The sequence below is a fragment of the Euprymna scolopes genome, chromosome 25, assembly GCF_053919585.1.
Source record: "Euprymna scolopes isolate OS-2025 chromosome 25, ASM5391958v1, whole genome shotgun sequence".
Taxonomy (NCBI): Eukaryota; Metazoa; Mollusca; class Cephalopoda; order Sepiida; family Sepiolidae; genus Euprymna; species Euprymna scolopes.
In genome coordinates this window covers 87,160,415-87,179,557 of record NC_136506.1, presented here as the reverse complement: position 1 = coordinate 87,179,557, position 19,143 = coordinate 87,160,415, and the positions used below count along the sequence as shown (strand labels likewise).

Below are 19,143 nucleotides of genomic sequence, written 5' to 3'. Positions count from 1 at the left end.
ATAATGGAATTAATTTTTTTGTGTAAATAATGTAAAATACTAGTGGTCCTGGGTATAACTTTAAAATACCTCCAGTGGTTAGTCCCCATTAAAAGGATGTGGGAAATGTTGAGTTGCCCTTAGTTACCATTGCTTCAAAGTCGTGTGAGTAGCATCAGATGCTACTAACTCAAGCTGTCTGAAGGTACTGGCTTCCTGATCAAAAATGCACTAAACATTTTTTTTTTTTTTTGCAAAACTCAGTCATGTTCTGCTAAGTCAAAAACAATTTTCTTCTGCAGAACAACCAAACCAAACATCATGAATAAATATTTGAAGAACTTGAAGCATAAAAATTTTTACCGAATTTTTGAATTTGGCATTAAATAACCTAAAACTTGACATACTGTTAAACAAAAAACAACTAATCAACCATAAAATGCTAGTTTTATACTCAACTGTCTACTGTTTTTGCTTTGCTATTATTTTACTGTATTATTTCAATGTTAAATTGTTTTTAAAAATATTAACAAAATGCATCAGACATCTTGTGTTTCGCAGCTAAAATATGAATTTCTTCATATTCGACAATTAAAAATTAACATTACAGAAAAGATGAAAGTGTAAATTATAGCGTCATTATAATTTAAATTTTGATATTTCAAACAGCTTTGTGGAATGTTTGTCTCAGCATATAAGGCAGTTCGCACAAAATTTCTTTACTGAGCGGCAAAAAAAAATTTATTGAAAACCTTTTTTTTTTTTTTTTTTTCTTTTAGTCAGTGTACACATTGATTTTTTATTTATTTATATAGAGTACGATCTTCCATAAATGTCTATTTCTTATGTGGGGCTCCTTGGAAAAATTGATTGCCCACCTCTGCTTTGTAAAATGGTTTGTAAAGCATGACCTAAGTTTTGATGCTATGATTTGGTCTAATTAGTTAAAAGCTGAAGCAATTTTTAGGGTAATTTAATAAATTATTGGCGAAAAAAAAAATCATTTAGAGAATTGGAAATTTCTGTAGCGATAAAAGTATTTAAATTTTGTTTTTTATTATTCACTCATTAACAGAAGTACAAATTAAAATATGAACTAGTTTTGATGAAAAGTTTGTCACCATGAACAACTGATAATCGCTACAATGATATTAGGACTAACATGAATTCTTGGAAACAAAACAATGCAGTGATTCCAAGAAATAGATTAACTTACAAGCAAAGGAGCTTTCTGACAAAGTTCTGCTTAATTTTTTTGGGTATAGTTTCACAGGTTGAAAAAACTTCCAAGACTATGCATATTCCAGGTTAAAAAAAAAAAAAAAAAAAAATTGAATTTCAATGAGGTTGTTGATAGTGTTCAATAAAAAGAGCAGGATATTATTTTATTCAATTTAGGTAAACAAAATTGCCAAAAGTCGCTACAATAAATCTACTGTTTCAGTCAAGTGACGCTAAACCTCTGATTTTACTCGAAGCCAGTCTTTTAGCCTTGTAAGACTGGAGGTTTATTGTTGCCTGACATCTTTGTAGACTGAAACAGTAAATTTTTATATGATATATACACGTGTGTGTGTGTGTTATGGGGGGGGGGCGTAAGTTCTGTTATGGGAGAGTTTATTTAATTTGAATAAAAAATGTGCATCAGGTGTGCTTGAAATTCAAATCACAATGTAACATTACAAAAATAAACAAATATTTTACTTGTTTGAAAATTGATTTAAATATATTTCGCAGTCAAACTCCATCGTCAGTACATCTTTTTTTCTTTCTTACCGTGTTATGAAGTTGAAGAAAGAAAACTCCGACATTTATTGAAATTATAAATTTTAAACACTTAAAAACTTAAATTATTTATATATATATATATATATATATATATATATATATATATATATATAGTGATAAATAGTTTGACATTATTTCTAGTATTCAGGTCAACACTAGTCTGACACAATTGTTTCAGAGATTACTTAGAATTCCTTATATTCCCCCCCCCCCTTTTTTTTTTTGTTCAAGCCAGGGATAGGGCATCCTACAAGACGCCACACATTCACCTACACATTCTAACAGATCTGTTTAAGATTCTAACCATTCCTTTAAGTGCAATTGTTTTCTCATGTATGCATTCCAATATGTCTCCTCATCTTTCACAGAGGTCGAGTAAAAACAATATTGTGATACTTTTACAAGGCTTTCAAATTTTAGAGAAAATAAAAACCATAAATGTACCAAACGTGTACTAGTTCCACCAATCACGATGATAATAATCTATATATATAAAAGCGAAAATGTATGTATGCTTTTTGTGTATGTCTGAGAAAGGCTTTTTTCCGGCGGTTTCTCGAGGCCGTTGCCCATTCTTAAAACTTTTTATATCACGTCTAAATGATAATATCTAAGACTTAACAACAGTGGTCACCTCTATTTAATTTGCCCGACTTTGAAATGTTATTCAACAATTTCGGATACGTGTTACATTCGTTTTTCGGTATTAAAAAAAAGCGAAACTTGATTCGAATCACTGGCCCAAGGCCAGTGGTGGCCTCTAGAAAGCGATTTAACATTTGGTCAATGTCGGCTTCGTCATATCAGACGGTTGCTTTCATTTCGAGACGAGACACTCCCCCTAATAAACGGGGAGCTGGTTTTCTCCAAAGTTAGGTAAAAACAAACAAAACGGGTTATTGACCTCATTAAAAACTGTCCCGCAGAAAATGTTAACTGCTGAATAGCTATTGCTTACGATCGCTGCATGTGTATTAAGCTTTTTCGTATAAAAAATGAAGCTAATAGACTCGCACTCAAAGTTCACGTCATTGACTCATCAAAAACGGGCAACTGCCAGGTCGCACTTTTTTTTTCTTTTTTCACACATTACTATTTTCCAACTGCGCGTCAAGGCTTATTTTTTTTTTTTTTTTTTTTTTTTAACAACTAACGATTTTTCTTTTTCATTTACCCAAAAACACACACACCTACAAACACCCAGGCAAGGCCGGGTACCCCCCGCTAGTCAATCATAAAAATGGTAATTACAATGGTTATTGCAGTAATGACAGTGATAATTATAGGAACAAAGTGAATAATATTGAAAACAATAACAATAATTACAATGATCAAATAGTAATAGTCATATTAAATGTAATATGTATAATAATGTCAATAATAGTAGTAATAATGACAAAAATAGAGGTCTACAATGTGTTGATTTAGTTATTAACCCTAGGATTTAATCACCTCGGAGGCTGTATATTAATGTTCTATTGCCATTAGAAATATGAAGGGGGGAGGGGGTCTTCTGTATTGTGGGGATCTTTTTTTGTGGATGGCTTATGTTTTTTGGCTTGCATTTTATTAAGGTTAAATACGTTTTTAATCTTCTGTATAAATGACATTTTTTGAAAAAATGTAAATTTCTTTTCACTCTTTTTCAAAATTCTTTCTTTTTTTTTTCTGTCTGACAGCAAAGAAATTGCCGAAGAACGAGGCAGGAGGAACTTCGCAACAAAGACAGCAAGGTTTGACGCTCAATAACGAGCAAAATCAACAGACTAAGGCTGGATGCTGCAATTAATGTGGCATCCTCATCTGTTTGTATTGGTCAGTCAGTGGCTGAGAGGAGAGAGAGAAAGAGCGAGAAGGCGAGTAAACGTGGGTAATGACTCTTATCAGCCGTCAGTTCAGTCACAGCAAACAGTAACACCAACCACCACCACCACCACCACGTGACCATGTCATCAAACAGTAGTTGGAATCTAAAATTGTATTTTTACATATAACAGAGGATGATGATGATGATGAGAATATGTTGGAAGAAAAGTACATGGACAACGTCTGGTCAGTGCGGCCCAGATGACTGTATAGTAACAATTTTGAAATTAAAAAGTACAGTGTATTGTACTTGTTCCTTTCAGCGATGAAATGACGACGATTAAAAAAAAAAAAAAAAAAAAAAAAGAAAGAAAAAAAAACAGAAAATTCTTGTAAATTTCTCAAAGGTTCTGCACCTCTGTAAAATATTGTATGCTTTGTCTCCAGGGGGGGTTGTAGGGTAGGGTTTCAAAAAAGAAAAAAAAAAATATACGAATTTAAAATAAATAAAATGGAGTAATGAAATTATGATATTAATTAATAAAGAAATTCCATGGTTCCAAGTTGTGCGATTACATTCAGACATATATTACTACTACTACTACCACTACCAGCCACTCTTCCTTCCTCTTCCTCCTCCAGAATTAATACTTCCATTTCTCTCTCTTACTGGCACCTGCATCATGTACGTTCTACTTATACACATGAACCTTTTTCTTTTCTTTTCTCCCCACCTTTTTTTTTTTTTTTTTTTTTTTTTTTTTTTTGTTTTACAAAAATTGATTGGGTGATCTATGGTCGGCTGTTTCAACATCTACCGATCTTCATTGCTGATTGTTTTGGAAAGGTATGAAAGCAAGAAAAAATAGATTTAAAAAAAAATAAATATCCAAAAATTGTAATAACAAATCTCCCAAACCTTCCATACCCTATTTCCAATTTTACTTTTTTCGACATAGTATGTCTGTTTTTTATTTAAAAATAACAAAACAAAAAGTTTCTTCCGATTCCCGCTCTATTTGCCTCCTCTTCCTTTCTCCTCCTTAAATTGCGGAAGTCTTGCTGCTTTATGTGATGCGAGGAAAACAAGTCCTTTACAAAAAAAAAAAAAAAAAAAAATTCTTTCAAACAAGCTCTTACCTTAAACCTACCTATCCTTGTCATTGTTTATTATTTTACATATTTTTCCCGTTTAAATTGATGGAGTGAATATTCCAGGGAGATACGAATATTGGAAACAAAATAATTTTTATTTTTTTTTTTTATATATAAAAATTCTTCAGCCCGTAGTGATAACAATTTTTTTAAATTTGATTTTTCTTTTCTTTCTTGTTGGTAACTGGAAATTTTGTTTATTTTGTTTTTCCTTTTGGGAGTCAATAATTTAAGTTGGTTCCAGTTACATATTGAAACAGAAAAACCTGATTCCAAAAGCAAAACAAACGTCACACAAGTTTAAAAAAAAAAAAAAAAAAAACATTTAAATGCTCAATCGGAGCTTATATAAGAGCTAATATAACTTATTTTAAGTACTATATATTAGTGTTTGTTGGGGATATCCAGGTTCCATCAAATTGGGTATCACTGAAAGATTTGTCCGTCTCCCTTATTATTGAAGGTTCCAAAATTGTAATTAAGAACAGATCACTTGTTGAATTTAAGTTTTAAAATATAGGTCTGATCAGTGACGTATTCTTGACCTCTTTGGCTCTTCGATAGCAAGGAACACTCACACCTCGTTCTGCAATGACCAAATTGATGAAACCTAGGTATCTCCAACATGCACTGTAGTATTTAAATTAATTTGATTCTTATTTAAAATTCAATTTAATTAAAGAAGCAAAACTACAGAAGAATCTTATCTGCATAGCTGTCATGGAACAGAGATGTGATATTTCAAAAGTAACAAATTGATCAAGTAGTTCTATTTTTATAAAGAAAATCATTTTTAATTGATTAATGCAAATTTATCTGCATTAGTCTAAAGCTAGTAGTTATGAATGATTGTAGAGTTATCTCCCGTGAATTCTTGACTTTAAAGGTGTTTTGGTTTTTGTTTTTTTGCATAATGCCAGAAAAGACATACTTTTCAGATACTCATAAAAATTTTCTTAGTTAAAAATAAAACTACTTGATCAATTGACGTGACTTTTGGAAGATGACCTCTCCATTCTATCCCTGATATGTACATCATAATTTTTTTTTTTTTTTAATTAGGTTGAATTCTGATATGAACCTATATATATATATATATATATATATATGACAAAATGCCATCAGAAACCCTCAGTAGACTGATATTTTTCATTTGTTTTGTTCACAGAAACTTTGTCAGTTAAACATGATTTTTCTGATATCTTTATAAAAACAGCTGGATTTTGAAAAGAAAATAGAAGGTTAATAGAGGAGGAGATGAAATAGGGTTGGGTATAATGCACAAAGATAGTACTTTGGTTCTACCTAAACTCCCTTTTCGCATCCTCTGCCTCTGTCACTATCTTTCTGTTCTCTTCTCCTCCTCCTCTAAATTCATTCTTATATTTTGTGGTATGTCTATTTTTCCATTTTATTTTTTTGTATACATTCTATTGGATTTTATCTTCTAGCAAGTATATATACTTTCTCTTAATATATTAAAAAATTCTCTGATTTTATTTTGACATCAATCCGCTAGAATGTATGTAGAAATAACAGAGGAAGCCATTTATTATAATCCTGGATGATTTTATTAAATGTCCAAACACTTTTAAATAAAATTCCACTTTTTTTTTATGAGTGATAGTGGGAGTAGTTATCAGTGTTAGACTAGGTCTCCTCCCACTTATAATTAGATACCCATCCTCGCATCCAAAATAAAATATCAATCGGATTAAATATTAAAATCAATTGGAAATTTGAAGAGAAATAAAAAAAAATAAAAAATAAAATAAAAAAAATTAGAAAAACACTTCAATGAAAAGCATGTGTTTATATTAAAGCAGATTTAAACACATACTTTTTTTTTTTTTTAGTTAAGGTATAGACTGGCTTTACGTTATAGATAAATTGGGGACCGCCTGTGAATTTAATATTCCTTTGACACTTTCTCCTTTGGAGGAAGGCGGTTCAACCTGCCAAGGTCGAATTCTGTACAACAAGCAGCATAAATTATTAGCTTAATATAAACAGTTTTGGGTATTACTTTAATTCTTCAGTTAAACCACTTATTTCAAAAATGGACAAAACCAATAGAATTCTTGATATTCTCTCAGACAATTTATCTGAAAGAATTTGTAAATTGGTCCGCATCAAATTGTTTGTAAATCTTCAAGGGTATAAGTGAACTAAATATGCAAAAAAAACACCTTGGAAGCACACCCAACGAAGGTGCTAAGCCAATGAATTGATTCACCAAGAATGTTATCTGCAATTTAAATCGGTAAAAAAATTAACAATTTAACATTCGCATCAGTTAAGAAAATGCTGTAGTTTGCTTGAAACATTGTGCTTAGTGTATAGATAGGTTTAAGGCTTAGAAGGCTGTGACAAAATAAGGTTATGGGGACCGAGTGAATGGAAAGAATGTCTGGCTGAAAAACGAAATGATGTAATTTTTTTTATGTCCTACTTACCGTTTCATCTCTGATCAATAATGTGAAAGTGTGATCAATATTATGTTGAATAGAAACAAGACGATAATAAACGTATAAGGGTTAACATTTCATTTTGAATAATATGTATAAAAAAATTTGTTTTAATTGAATTTCTGATCAAATTGCATATTTAATTATTTTTTTTTAATTTTTTTTTTTATATAGTGTTCCCATTTTTTATATCCTTCATGTGATGTTTCCCAGGCGATCACAATAAGCGGCTTCTTTTGTATTTAGTTGGTCCAGTCTTTTTTTTTTTTTTTTTTTTTTTTTTACCACAATTATGCAAGATATATATTTTTTTTTAAGTTGACCAATTAAGTGTTTAGTGATACTTCTTGCAAAGAGCATGTAACAAGATAAAAATAAAAATATTAACAAATTTTAAACAAGACCAGATTCTCTCTCTCTAATACATACCAATGCATGTATTCATTTTTTTCATTTTATTTTAATTTTTATTTTTTTCTTGCAATCAAAATGAAAAACTTTTTTTTAAAAAAGGCACTTATACATTTTAGGTTTGGAGAACAATTTTTTGTTTTTGAAGAATTCCATTTGGAACAAAGGGAAACAATTCAAGAAGTTATTAAAGGACTTTCAAATAATTAAAAAAAAAAATGGATAAAATTAATTTTTTTCTACCATCTTTTGTTAAATTGTTTGAAAATACAGAATGGTTACCCCCCCCCATGTTAAGAATGAATTTCTAAATGTTATTTCAGCACTGTCTGTATTGTGCTTAAGTACTGCAATCAAATAATTCTTTTTTTTAAATTGAATTGATTTTTATTACGTATTAATATCTTAATTTGGTAGTTAGTTAATTAAAAAAAAAATTGTTAATTTAGTGTTTTATTTTACCAACATGTTATATGAAACTTTTTGAATTATTTCCCTTTGGTGTGTGTGTGTGTGTGGAAATCTTCAAAAATGAAAATGGAAAATGTCTTTCAAATATAAAGTGCACAAGTGCAACAACAAATATTTATTATTATTTTAAAGTAATTTTTTCTCGTTTTACTTTTTTTACAAAACGATAGTTCTATTGGACAGAAAAAAAAAAAAAAAAAAAAGGTAACCCGATCTTAATTTTCAACTATTCCTGTAAAACTTCACCTACTATTGCTACAACTACCACCACCAACAGCAAGTAATATTACAGATTGACAATTTGTATATCTACAATCTACCAGCGACACTCATGAAGTTCGACCATTCATATTTTTTTATGTTGTGTACATTTTTTGCGGGAGTGCCGTTTGGGACCTGGAGCATGCACCGAAGTTACGAATAATCATGTAACCACCCTTTCTCTTAACACTGCAAAAACTGAAGTACAAACAAGATAGTCCAACGCTATATTACTAGAAGTTGTCTCTTTGCAACACCCATAATAATATTAAATACTCTTCCTTTGTAAATAAATCTCATCGTCTTTCTATGTGATCAGCCTAAATAATGGTTGGTCTTTGAGGCAAGAGTAGTTCTGTTTGCGCTCTTGATCTCAGATTATTGCATGTGTATATCTATTGTCGCTATGGAAAAAAAAAAAAAAACGTGTATGTATATTGAATACAAATATACATACATAACCAGATTTTAGAAATAAAGCATTGGACATTGCAAAGTTTTCCCATTTATCTTTGCCTGTATTGGAATCGATGTTTTATTTTTTTCCCCTTTTCTTTTCATTGATGTCTAAGGGTCTTTTTTTTTTTTTTTCTAAATTCCAAGATTAACATTTGCATGAATTTGTTCTCAAACAAAATTGTTTTCTTAGAAAAATTTTTTTTTTTTTTTTTTTTTAAATTTCCAATAAAATAACTTGTCTTAACTGTTGTGATCATAATGACTTAGGAACTTCTGTGACACATGAGGGAGTAAAAGTATTGTATCACTTTTTTTTTTATCTAAAGCTAGATCTATGATGTCCTTCCAGTTTCTTTCCATTGCTATCAACTCTCTTGATTCTTTGCTTCCATTTTATTTTTGCTTTTCCTCTTTTTTTTCTATCAGAGGTTCATTGAAGCACTTGGTTGGCAATTTTCTCTGGGGCCAATCAAGCCAGCCTAAACATTTGTAGACTATTTATGATACTACCTGTTGATTTGTGCAATGTCTGATTTAGTTGGTAATCCAATCGTGCCATTTCATCCCTAGAATTATTGATCACAATGCCTCAACTGTAATTTTTTTTTTTTTTTTTTTTTTTTTTACTTCTGAAGAGATCTTTGGGTCAAAACTTTCACATACCAAGGTAATCTAAATAAGTACAGAAACTCTAGTAATAATTAAGTAATGAGCATAATCGGATCAGTGATGGAGGATGTATGGTAGCGCAGTTAAGGTGTAAAACCTCATTAGCCAAAATTTAAATATACTTTTTTAAAGAATTTTTCACCTCAATGCCAAGTTATGGTCTCAATGGGACCCAGCAAAAGATGTACCGTAGTCCTGTTTTTCTTTTTAGAAAAAAAAAAAACATTGTCTGTTTCATCACTGTGGAACTGCTTATCAGAAACAGTGGCAATGCCTATCATATTAAAGTTTAAAGTGGAGCTTAATACACCTTGCTAATCTTTCAGGATTTTAGTGATATACTTCTGTGCACAGAATGTGAGCAATACCAGCTCGGATTTCTTTAGTCCAGATACATATATACATGTGACCTTGTCTGTCTGTGAGAAAACTCCTCTTCCAATTTTTGGTCTACAAATTTGATATATAAAGAATTTAAACCTGTGGAATGATTTGCCCTTTAGCTGGTTAAAATAGTCGCCAACATGTTAAAAAAAAAAAAAATTAAATTGAAACTTGGCAGGCATATGTCAACTTAAAATGCTCTTGTACACATATACATTTGTTAAACTGTTTTTCTTAACCAGCTAACAATAGCTCAAATGGTAACTAAATACTTTTGTTTCAATCTAGCTGATGGCACTCAAGTCATTTTTTTTCTTTTTGTTTTGTTTCTGTTACTTTTGAAATTACTACAATATTTTTGGTGCGATATAATAATCAATAGAGAATTAGCTCTATAATAATAAATACAAAATTTGCATGAATTAAAATATATCTAAGTATATGCTACACCCAGACAACGCTGGACAGTCTGCTAGTGATTTTATGAAAAATAGATGATTTCCACTTTCGAATGAAACATGAAATAGAAGAAATGTTTAAGTATCAACACAATTACAAACACGAATAAAATATATACAGGGTGACCCAAAAACAAAAGCTAAATGGAGGCCATCTAGAACATATGCTGTAGAATGGAGAAAAAAGGCCAAAGACCCTAGTGTTTTGATGTGATGTTTGGTCATAACTGGTTTATTATATTCAAAAGTTTCATTTCATTCGGACAAAACATTAAGAAACTAGGCCTAATTAGAGTTGGAGCCCGTTTTTTTCTTTGGGGGGAGGGGGGTCACCCTGTAGTTACTTATGATAAATCTTGTGTGTGTGTGTGTGTGTATGTATGTATATATATATATATATACACACACACAGGATGTCCAAAGTCATTGGAAGCTTTGGAACTTAAATAGATACTTTATTTTTGATATCTTTCTGAAATTTTAACACAATCCGACAAAGACCTTGGAAAATTTATTTTTTTATTTTATTTATTTTTTTTTTTTTTTATCCAGAATTTTTATTTATGAAAAATGTCTTAAATGTTACTCATTTTCAGCTTCGCATATTTGTGCTCTTTCCAAAACATTATTCATGACAGATTGCAGAATCTCTGGATTGCGATTTAATTCCCTTATTTTGTTCTGTGAGCTGGCACACCTCAAAATGTCAAACCTCCAAACCCTGCAGGAATTGAGGGAAAACATCAGAAATGAAATGAAATAAGGGAGTTAAATCGCAATCCAGAGATTCTGCAATCTGTCATGAACAATGTTTTGGAAAGAGCACAAATATGTGAAGCCGAAAATGGGTAATATTGAAAAGACATTAATTTTCATAGAGATTGTTCGAATTTTGCATTTTAAAAAAATATTCCCAATATCTTAGTCAGATTGTGTTAAAATTACAGAAAGAGATCATCAAAAAAAAAAAAAAAAAAATCTAAATTCAAAACCCTACAGTGACTTTTTGGACACCCTGTATATCTATAGCATTTTCTGCTTTAAGCCTATTTTATTAAATAGCAGACAATTCCTGTCAACATATTTTGGTTTTGATTCTTTTCTAATCTTTTCTTGTTTTATGCAAAAACTGGCTGATGTCGCTGCCATAGTCACTGTTGACCGGAGTACTTTTTGATCTCTTGGCTTTTTCATTATCTCTGTTTAGAATTCATCCTAGACTGAGTTATGAATTTATTGGAAATAAGTATTTTAAAATGCTGAAACTTTATTTTTCGTTATCTCGACTCTTTCCTTGTTTGAGAATCGTTTTTAGACTGAGGTAATTATTAATTTGATTGAATTCAATGACCCTCATTATTTTTATTTAATTTTTTTTTCAACGTACGAAAGTAATGAAAATGCAAAACTAATATCTTTACTAGGTATGTGCAATTTAATGGTGAAAACTGATAGGGCCCATGGGTTTTTTTTTTTTTTATATAAATTTTAGATTACTTTTGATTGTGTTTGAAAGATTAAAGTAAATCTCTAAAAGAAAAAAAATGTATTTTTACTTGCGAAAAATGTTTTCATAACAGCTTCGAAAATTCAGGTAAATTTGAAGGTTAAATAAATTGTAAAAATTCCTTGAATGAGTTTTAGTTTTCTGGAACTATTTCAAAGTATAAGTAATAAAGTTTTAAGATACTGAATTAAAAAGAAACACCTTATTTTTATTTTTTAAAAAATGTTTATTAGCCCCAAAAAAGTGAGTTTAGTAACAGAAACCAGGATTTGGTCTGTCATGACAAACGACAACTGACGTGCAGAATTTCTATGGAAGCCCTAACTGTCCAAAAGTCAATTTTATTTTTAAATTTATGGAAAAATCGAAACGTACCTTAATTTCTGTGTGTGTGTGTTTTTAAGATTATTATAAAAAAATATTAAAGTACTATTTTGTTGTAATAACAAGGAATTGCTTATTTAATTAGAATATCTTTTCAATATATACAATTAAGATTTTATTTTTATCTATAAAGATTGATTTTTAAAAAAAAATTTTTTTCTTACTCCAAGCAAGGCACAGTGCCAGCCACTTTGAAGTAGGGGGCTACTATTGGGGGCATAAGTTGCAGGGATATTATGAAGGGAGATGAGTAGCAAGGTGTCTGTTCACATTACTGAACTTCTGCATATCAGTACAGTTGGGAAGCAGAATCCTGGAAGGTAGTTCCAAAGTCTAGAAGTTGGGAAGATTACTATTGGAGTAGAAGGCTTTCTTACACCTAGGGATCTCTACTGTGTAAGGGTGGGAATTCAGGGGCGTTTTTGATAGCTTTTTTTATTGCTTAAAAATTCCCAAATTCAGTAATACTAGCAGGACTTGTGGAAACTCAACAGTGACATCTTTCGTATGTAATATATTGCTGAGCATTCTGTGGACGTTCAGCGTGAATGGAAACCCTGTAATATTATTGTAATCCTTTTGTTTAAATTGTAAAAGTATTTATCTAAAATAATCAGGTTAATATAGTGTTTTTTTTGTTTTTTTTTACATGGTCATCACTTATCAAGGCCCGGAAGTCACTTGGGGATAAAGGTTATTGCGTGTACAGTAATCAATGGGATAGTATCGTAGTAATCGTTAGTATTGACGATTTGATAAAGTGTCTTACTTTGGGGGGGGGGGGTCATCAGGAATTTGTTTATGTTGGACTTGAAGACATCCAAGTTGTAGTCAGGTGGCAAACAGGCAAACGGAAGAGTTCCACAGGCGTGCACTTCTAAGAAAGAAGCTTTGTATCTGGTTATTACAATTTATCTCAATATCCTTATCGGAGTTTGTGACATTATTTGCATTGTATGGACACCCGGCACAAACAAAAACCTCATGTCATTATGCCATCTTTTAGACAGAACAAATATTACTTTTGGATCTTAGCCAGAAGACCAAGAAGGTATATTTTAGTTTCATGTACGGCCCAAAAGCGACATCATTTATAAAAAAAAAATTTTTTTAAATATTTTATACATTGCATCTTCAGTGATAGTGAGATCTTATTTATTAAAAAACGATAACCTACTACGAACATTAAAATTAGCATATCTATATAATAATTTAATGTTTGTATATGTTATCTTCTATCCTCCTTTTTAATAAATAGGATATCCTAATCGAATATTTTATAATCTAGAAAGTGTGACACTGTATGTTGAAGGTACTACAGTATTATCTAGATTCTAAAAATATTGAAGTTTGTTTTTCTTAGAATCTATATAATTGTAAAACTGAACCTTGCTTGCTTGCATTTTGTCTTCAGCGATTGGGCGAGTCTATCTTTTTTTAAAAAAGCGGGATGACTGGTGAATTTATTTATAGATATGCGTATAAGTGTAACTCAAAGGCTAAGGAATAAGGGTGGAGAATTGTGGGTTTTAGCTTCGATTCTAGCTGATGACACCCAAGTCATATATATATATATATATATATAGAGTTTAGTTTTGATCTCACTACCATATATTCATCATCAACCATTACAGCAGTGGTGTGTTGGGCAACAACAAATCCCCTCCGCCTATCCTGAGCCAGCCTAGCCAGTGAACCCCAAGAATGCTGCATAGCTTTCCTCTTCCTTTCCACCGTTCTTCTCCAAGTTGCTCTCAGCCTTCCTCTCTTCCTTTCATCCTGCTGTTAACATCCTCTCAGCTTTGGCCACCAGCATTCATACGAGTTTCATTTGACTCTGAAGCCGCCCACCCCCATGCTGAAGTAGGGGTTCTCTTTATTGCCGTTTCCATAACATACTTGCTTTACGAGAAAGGGTCGTTAACCCTGTGCTCAATCCCCCAACCTGGAGGACCAGTGATCACTTTTTGTCTGGCTTCTATCCGTCAACCTTTATGGCAAAGTTGGCCATGCCAGGAGCTTTCGCTCCCGCCAGCATAGCTCTAGGGTTTATTTTAACGCTCTAGCTCCTTCACCGCGACAGGGTGGCAATCCAAGGAGGAGACCATATATTAGGTTCAAAATAATAATAAACATGTAATCTGCTATCATATTTAAGCATATCTTACAACCGGGCAATTGTAAGATGTCTACAGCATCAATTTTATTTTATTTTTATTTATTTTTTTTCGTTTTACGTGATGACTATTTATTCTTAAACTAACCCGGATGTTTGGAGGTGTGTGTTTTTTTTTTGGGGGGGGGTAGTAGGCAGGTTCTAACACATGATGCGAAGGTGGAAAGAGAAAGTGGGGGGGAAAACAAAAAAAACTGACGTCTTACCGCTGCACATGACGTTACCGGAAGTTCGAAATGGTGAAATTAAGTAGTCATTCCAACCGATACGATGACTTGGAAGAATGGCGACGCAAAAATAAAAAAAAAAAAAAACGATCCTCCCTATAGAAAACTGCCCAAACTGAGAATGAAGGAATTAATGTTTTTAGCCAGTTTTTCGATATTTTTCGTCTGAAGGGTCCGATCTCGTGAAAGTCCGCCGCCTCTATCGAAAATTTTAGGCAAACATACATTTAAACAGACAGGTGAAATTTTATTCTTAAATGTCTCATACCTATAAATTAATCCTTTTTTAAATAAAAGTAAAAGTGCATCTTGCGTGTCAAAAAGTCATTTAAATTCTTGGAGTACACTGACAATTTATTCTTTGAAAAATAAGCTAAAACAATTATTAACTAGCGGGACTTGTGGAAATTCTGCAGTGGACGCTTTCATATGTAATATATTGGCATTATGTGGATGTTGTAGCTCTTTTGTTAAAACTGCAAAAGTATTTATCTAAGTTAGCAGAGAAGTCCAACATAGGCCGGTTATAAAGTACACTTAAATATGATATTTTAGTTTATGCAGATTTCCTACATATTTTTATGGTCAATTTTCTATCGATTCTCATATTGTAAAGTTGTGATTTCAAAAATAAAAAAAAAATCTATCCATATGACTAGGGTGCATCAGCCTGAATTGAAATGAAAACCAAAACTTATGAAGAAAAATAATATATAACTTGAGTTCCTTCAGCTATAACCAACCAAAACTTATAAAGAATTCTTGGTAAGATTATTTATTACAAGAAATGAAAGGTCATGACAAACGACAGAAAAAAAGATTTAAGTATGGTACACAAAATGACATGTTATCGTATTAATATATAGACTAGTGAGACCTGTGGAAATTTCACAGGGGCTCATATGTAACGTATTGATGTTGGCATTCTGTAGATGTTCAGTGTAAATGGAGACGCTCTGATATTATTGTAGCTCTTTTGTTAAAACTGCAAAAGTATTTATCTAAGCTAGCACGAACGCCTGGTAGTAAAGTATGCTTAAATAGGATATTTTAATTCTTGCAAATTTCGTATATATTATGTTCTATCGATTTTCATATAAAGTTGCGACTTCAAAAATAAAAAATCTCCATATGACTTGGGTGCATTAGCTTGAAATGAAACTGAAATAAAAACTTATGAAAAAAATATACGCGTGTGTATATATATATATAACTTGAGTTCTTTCAGTCAAAAGCAAAACTTATAAAGAATTCTTGATAAAATTATTTATAAAAAGAAAAAATAGATAATTTAAGTGCCATCTGCTATAGTCAAAACCGAAACAAAAACTTATGAAGAATTTTTGGTAAAATTATTTGACAAGAAATAGAACATAATTAAACGACCTGGATGTAAGCGTGACACACAAAAGAACACACACGCTATCGTATTAATATATAGAAAATAATTAAATAGAATATTGCGGGTGGGATGCAAATCCTGTCTGTCTTGGTTTTCTTTCAATGTTACTCATCTGTACTTCTCCAAATTAATCGTTCATAGAAATTAGCCCATTTTCTTCATTTTTTTTTATTTTTTTCTTCTAGATTATCAAAAAAATTTTGTACACTGATTTTTACATGTTCATGCGTACACGGAAAATATAATACATTGGAAATTTTTGCAAGTATTGTTATTAAACTCACATAAAATGTTTTTGCAATTATTTTTTTGAAAATATTGAATAAACTCTGCTTAATTCAATGATAACATCAATAGTTCGAGAAATCAGTTTTTCTTCAAGTTATCTTGGTTTCATTAAAACAGACTTTAAGAGCTTTTTGTTCCTGTAATATTTTTAAACAATTAACATTATCGATTTATTTTCATAAAAAAAAAAAGCAAAAATAAATTTATGCGTTTTTATTTTGTACTTATAACTCAAAGGTATTTTTTATTTACACAAAATAATACATTTTCACTAAGATTTAAAAAAAAAAAAAAAAGAGTTCATTATATCAGGAATAATATAAAGAAACGTGATCACTGATTAATAAATAATGAAAAGGTTATTAAAATTGAATGATTTCCTGAATTTTAAATTTTAAGGAAGAGGTCAAAATGTTTATACATTTTGGGGATCTACTATTATTTTTGTATGTACATAGTGTTCACATTATCGATGCATCCATTCAGTCTCAAAAGACAAAGGATACTCCTTGTAGGGACAGCTGCGCATATAATTGTGTGACAAGGGTTGTGCAATCTCCAACCACACCTCTCCTGAATCGGCACTGCTTGAGTTCAGTGGCAAGAAGTCCAGGAAAACTGAAAACAATAAGCAGAGAGCACATACAACACCTGGAAGTTCCAAATGGTCACCCATCTGGCACTGGCCAGGCTCATCGTTGCTTAAATTCGGTGATCTGACAGGAACCTGTGTGTCAGACGTGACTATACAATATTATCTCTCTCTCTCTCTCTACTCTTAAATAAAAGGAACTTTGTGTCTGTGAATTCGTTCCCTAAAACAACATTACTACAGTGTAACCATTGTTATTTGACTCATAAAAACTTCCTATAAATTATAATTGCCGTTTTGGAATGGTGAAAAAAAAAAAACAGAATTGTCTGAAATTGTTTCATAAGACAAAAAAATGATACGGTGAACAATTGTATTAGAATTATTGGTCAAACCAAAGAAAGGTGAAGCCTTACATAATCTTAATGGCATCAAATATGCTGAAATAAATAGTAAGAAACTTTGTTAATGTTCTGAGTTTTTGAGATAAGGGCTGATTGTTTATATTAATTCTTTTGATAAAACTATTGTTCTCATCTTGAGTATTATTTGTGCAACGTTTCGGTCGGTATAGCCTTTAACCTTCATCAGGCATGTTGGTCGTTATCTTAGAAAGAAAAAAGTTACTGGCTCGTAGATGTCGAAAAAACAAACTTTAAATTTAAAATGTACTTTGAACAAACATCTTGCTACACAGCTCCCCACTTAGGATGTCCTCTAATCACCCTAGCTGCTTTCATCTCAGTGACAATATGTCTTAGTTAGGATGTATAAAGTTTTAAAAAAAAAAAAAAGTAAAGTCAACTTGTTTATCATAAAATAAGTATCATGTTATAATTCTGAATTTTTTAGATGAGAGCTGATTGTATTAAGTGTTTCTTTTCCAAAATGGCGACCAACATGTCTGACAAATGTTGAGGCTACACCGGCCTAAACGTTGCCCAAATAACACTCAAGATGGGAACAATAGTCCAAATAAGATCTATCTTAAATTTTTTTTGCTTTGTTTTAGTCGAGCAGAGTTCCGTCTATATTAAAAAAAGAAAAATAAAGAACTTGATCAATACAGATATTTCTTTAGTTTTGTTTTTTGATATAGGAAGAATTACTTTTTTTATTGGACTATTGTTCTCATCTTGAGTTATTTGTGCAACGTTTCGGTCAGATTGTCCTTCGGCTGTCATCAGGAATGTCGGTTGTCGTCTTGGAAAAGAAAGAAAAGTTACTGGCTAATTTAATTATTATGGTGTCAGTTTGTGGTTAAATTATTAATTGAACCAAATTATCAAATTCATAACATATATAAGATCTCCAATTTTTTTTTTTTTTTTTTTTTAGTGGAATTAAACTTTTTTCGTAACAAAGAAAAAAAACAAAGTTCTGAGTTTCTGAAATGAGGACTGATTGTTTATATTATTTGATTTGATGGGACTATTGTTCTCATGTTGAGTTTTATTTGTGCAACGTTTCTCTTTTCTTTTCCAAACAACAGCCGACATGCCTGATGACGGTCGAAGGAAAATCCAACTGAAACGTTGCAGAAATAAAACTCAAGACGAGAACAGGAGTCTGATCAATAAAAATAATATAAAGAAACGCGATTGTTTTCATTATACAAACAAACAAAAAATCACTTTATTTCTTTGTTGTGATATGACTTAGAAAGTTGAGGGAAAGAATGATTTCGGTGTAAAGGATTGAGAGAGAAAAAGCATTGAAAGCATAAAACTGGTTTTCCTCTGAAGACACTTTACAATAGTCAAAAACCTTCCCAAGAAAAGTGTGGGGGGAGAGGGATTATATGATTAAAGTGTTTCTGTTAAATGAAACTTGACCTTTTTTTTTTTTTCTTGAACTTTTTCTTCTAGGGGATGGGACATCCAACCAGATGTCTGACATTTACCCCTATTTTAGTGAGTCCAACCAAGAGATCTTTTCAGGATTCTAGCCGTCCCTTTCAGTGCAATCGTTTGTATTTCACTTGCACTTGGTTCACCGGGTATGCTTGCTAAGTTCTTTTTCATAAGCCCAGTTGCTCCTATGATGACTGGTATAATTGAAACGTCTTTTAATTTCCAATTTCGTATCATATCATACATAAGTCCTTGATACTTTATCTTTTCCCTCTCAACTCTGTTAAGCCCTGCATCATTGGGTACACTGACCTCTATTACGGTCGCTTTTTTGTTTGCTCTGTCCCAAATCACTATATCTGGTTTAACAGCTGCGTTTTCTAGATATGTAGCAGAAGGGATTAT

The 19,143-nt window shown here is 31.4% G+C and overlaps 1 protein-coding gene and 1 long non-coding RNA gene across 3 annotated transcripts in view; one reads left to right on the top strand and one right to left on the bottom strand.

Annotated features, from left to right (window-relative positions):
• Positions 1–4,336, top strand: part of LOC145247487 (ras-related protein Rab-5B-like) — a 107,139-nt gene extending 102,803 nt beyond the window's left edge. For both annotated transcript variants that reach the window (XM_080109295.1, XM_080109296.1), the window contains exon 6: positions 3,447–4,336. In XM_080109295.1, coding sequence (XP_079965421.1) covers positions 3,447–3,556 — 110 coding nt within the window. In that variant the 3' untranslated portion in view covers positions 3,557–4,336. The remainder of the gene's footprint in view (positions 1–3,446) is intronic.
• The window catches only part of LOC145247491 (uncharacterized), a 534,006-nt gene that overhangs the window by 425,308 nt on the left and 89,555 nt on the right, over positions 1–19,143 (bottom strand). The gene's annotated exons all lie outside the window — the stretch shown is intronic.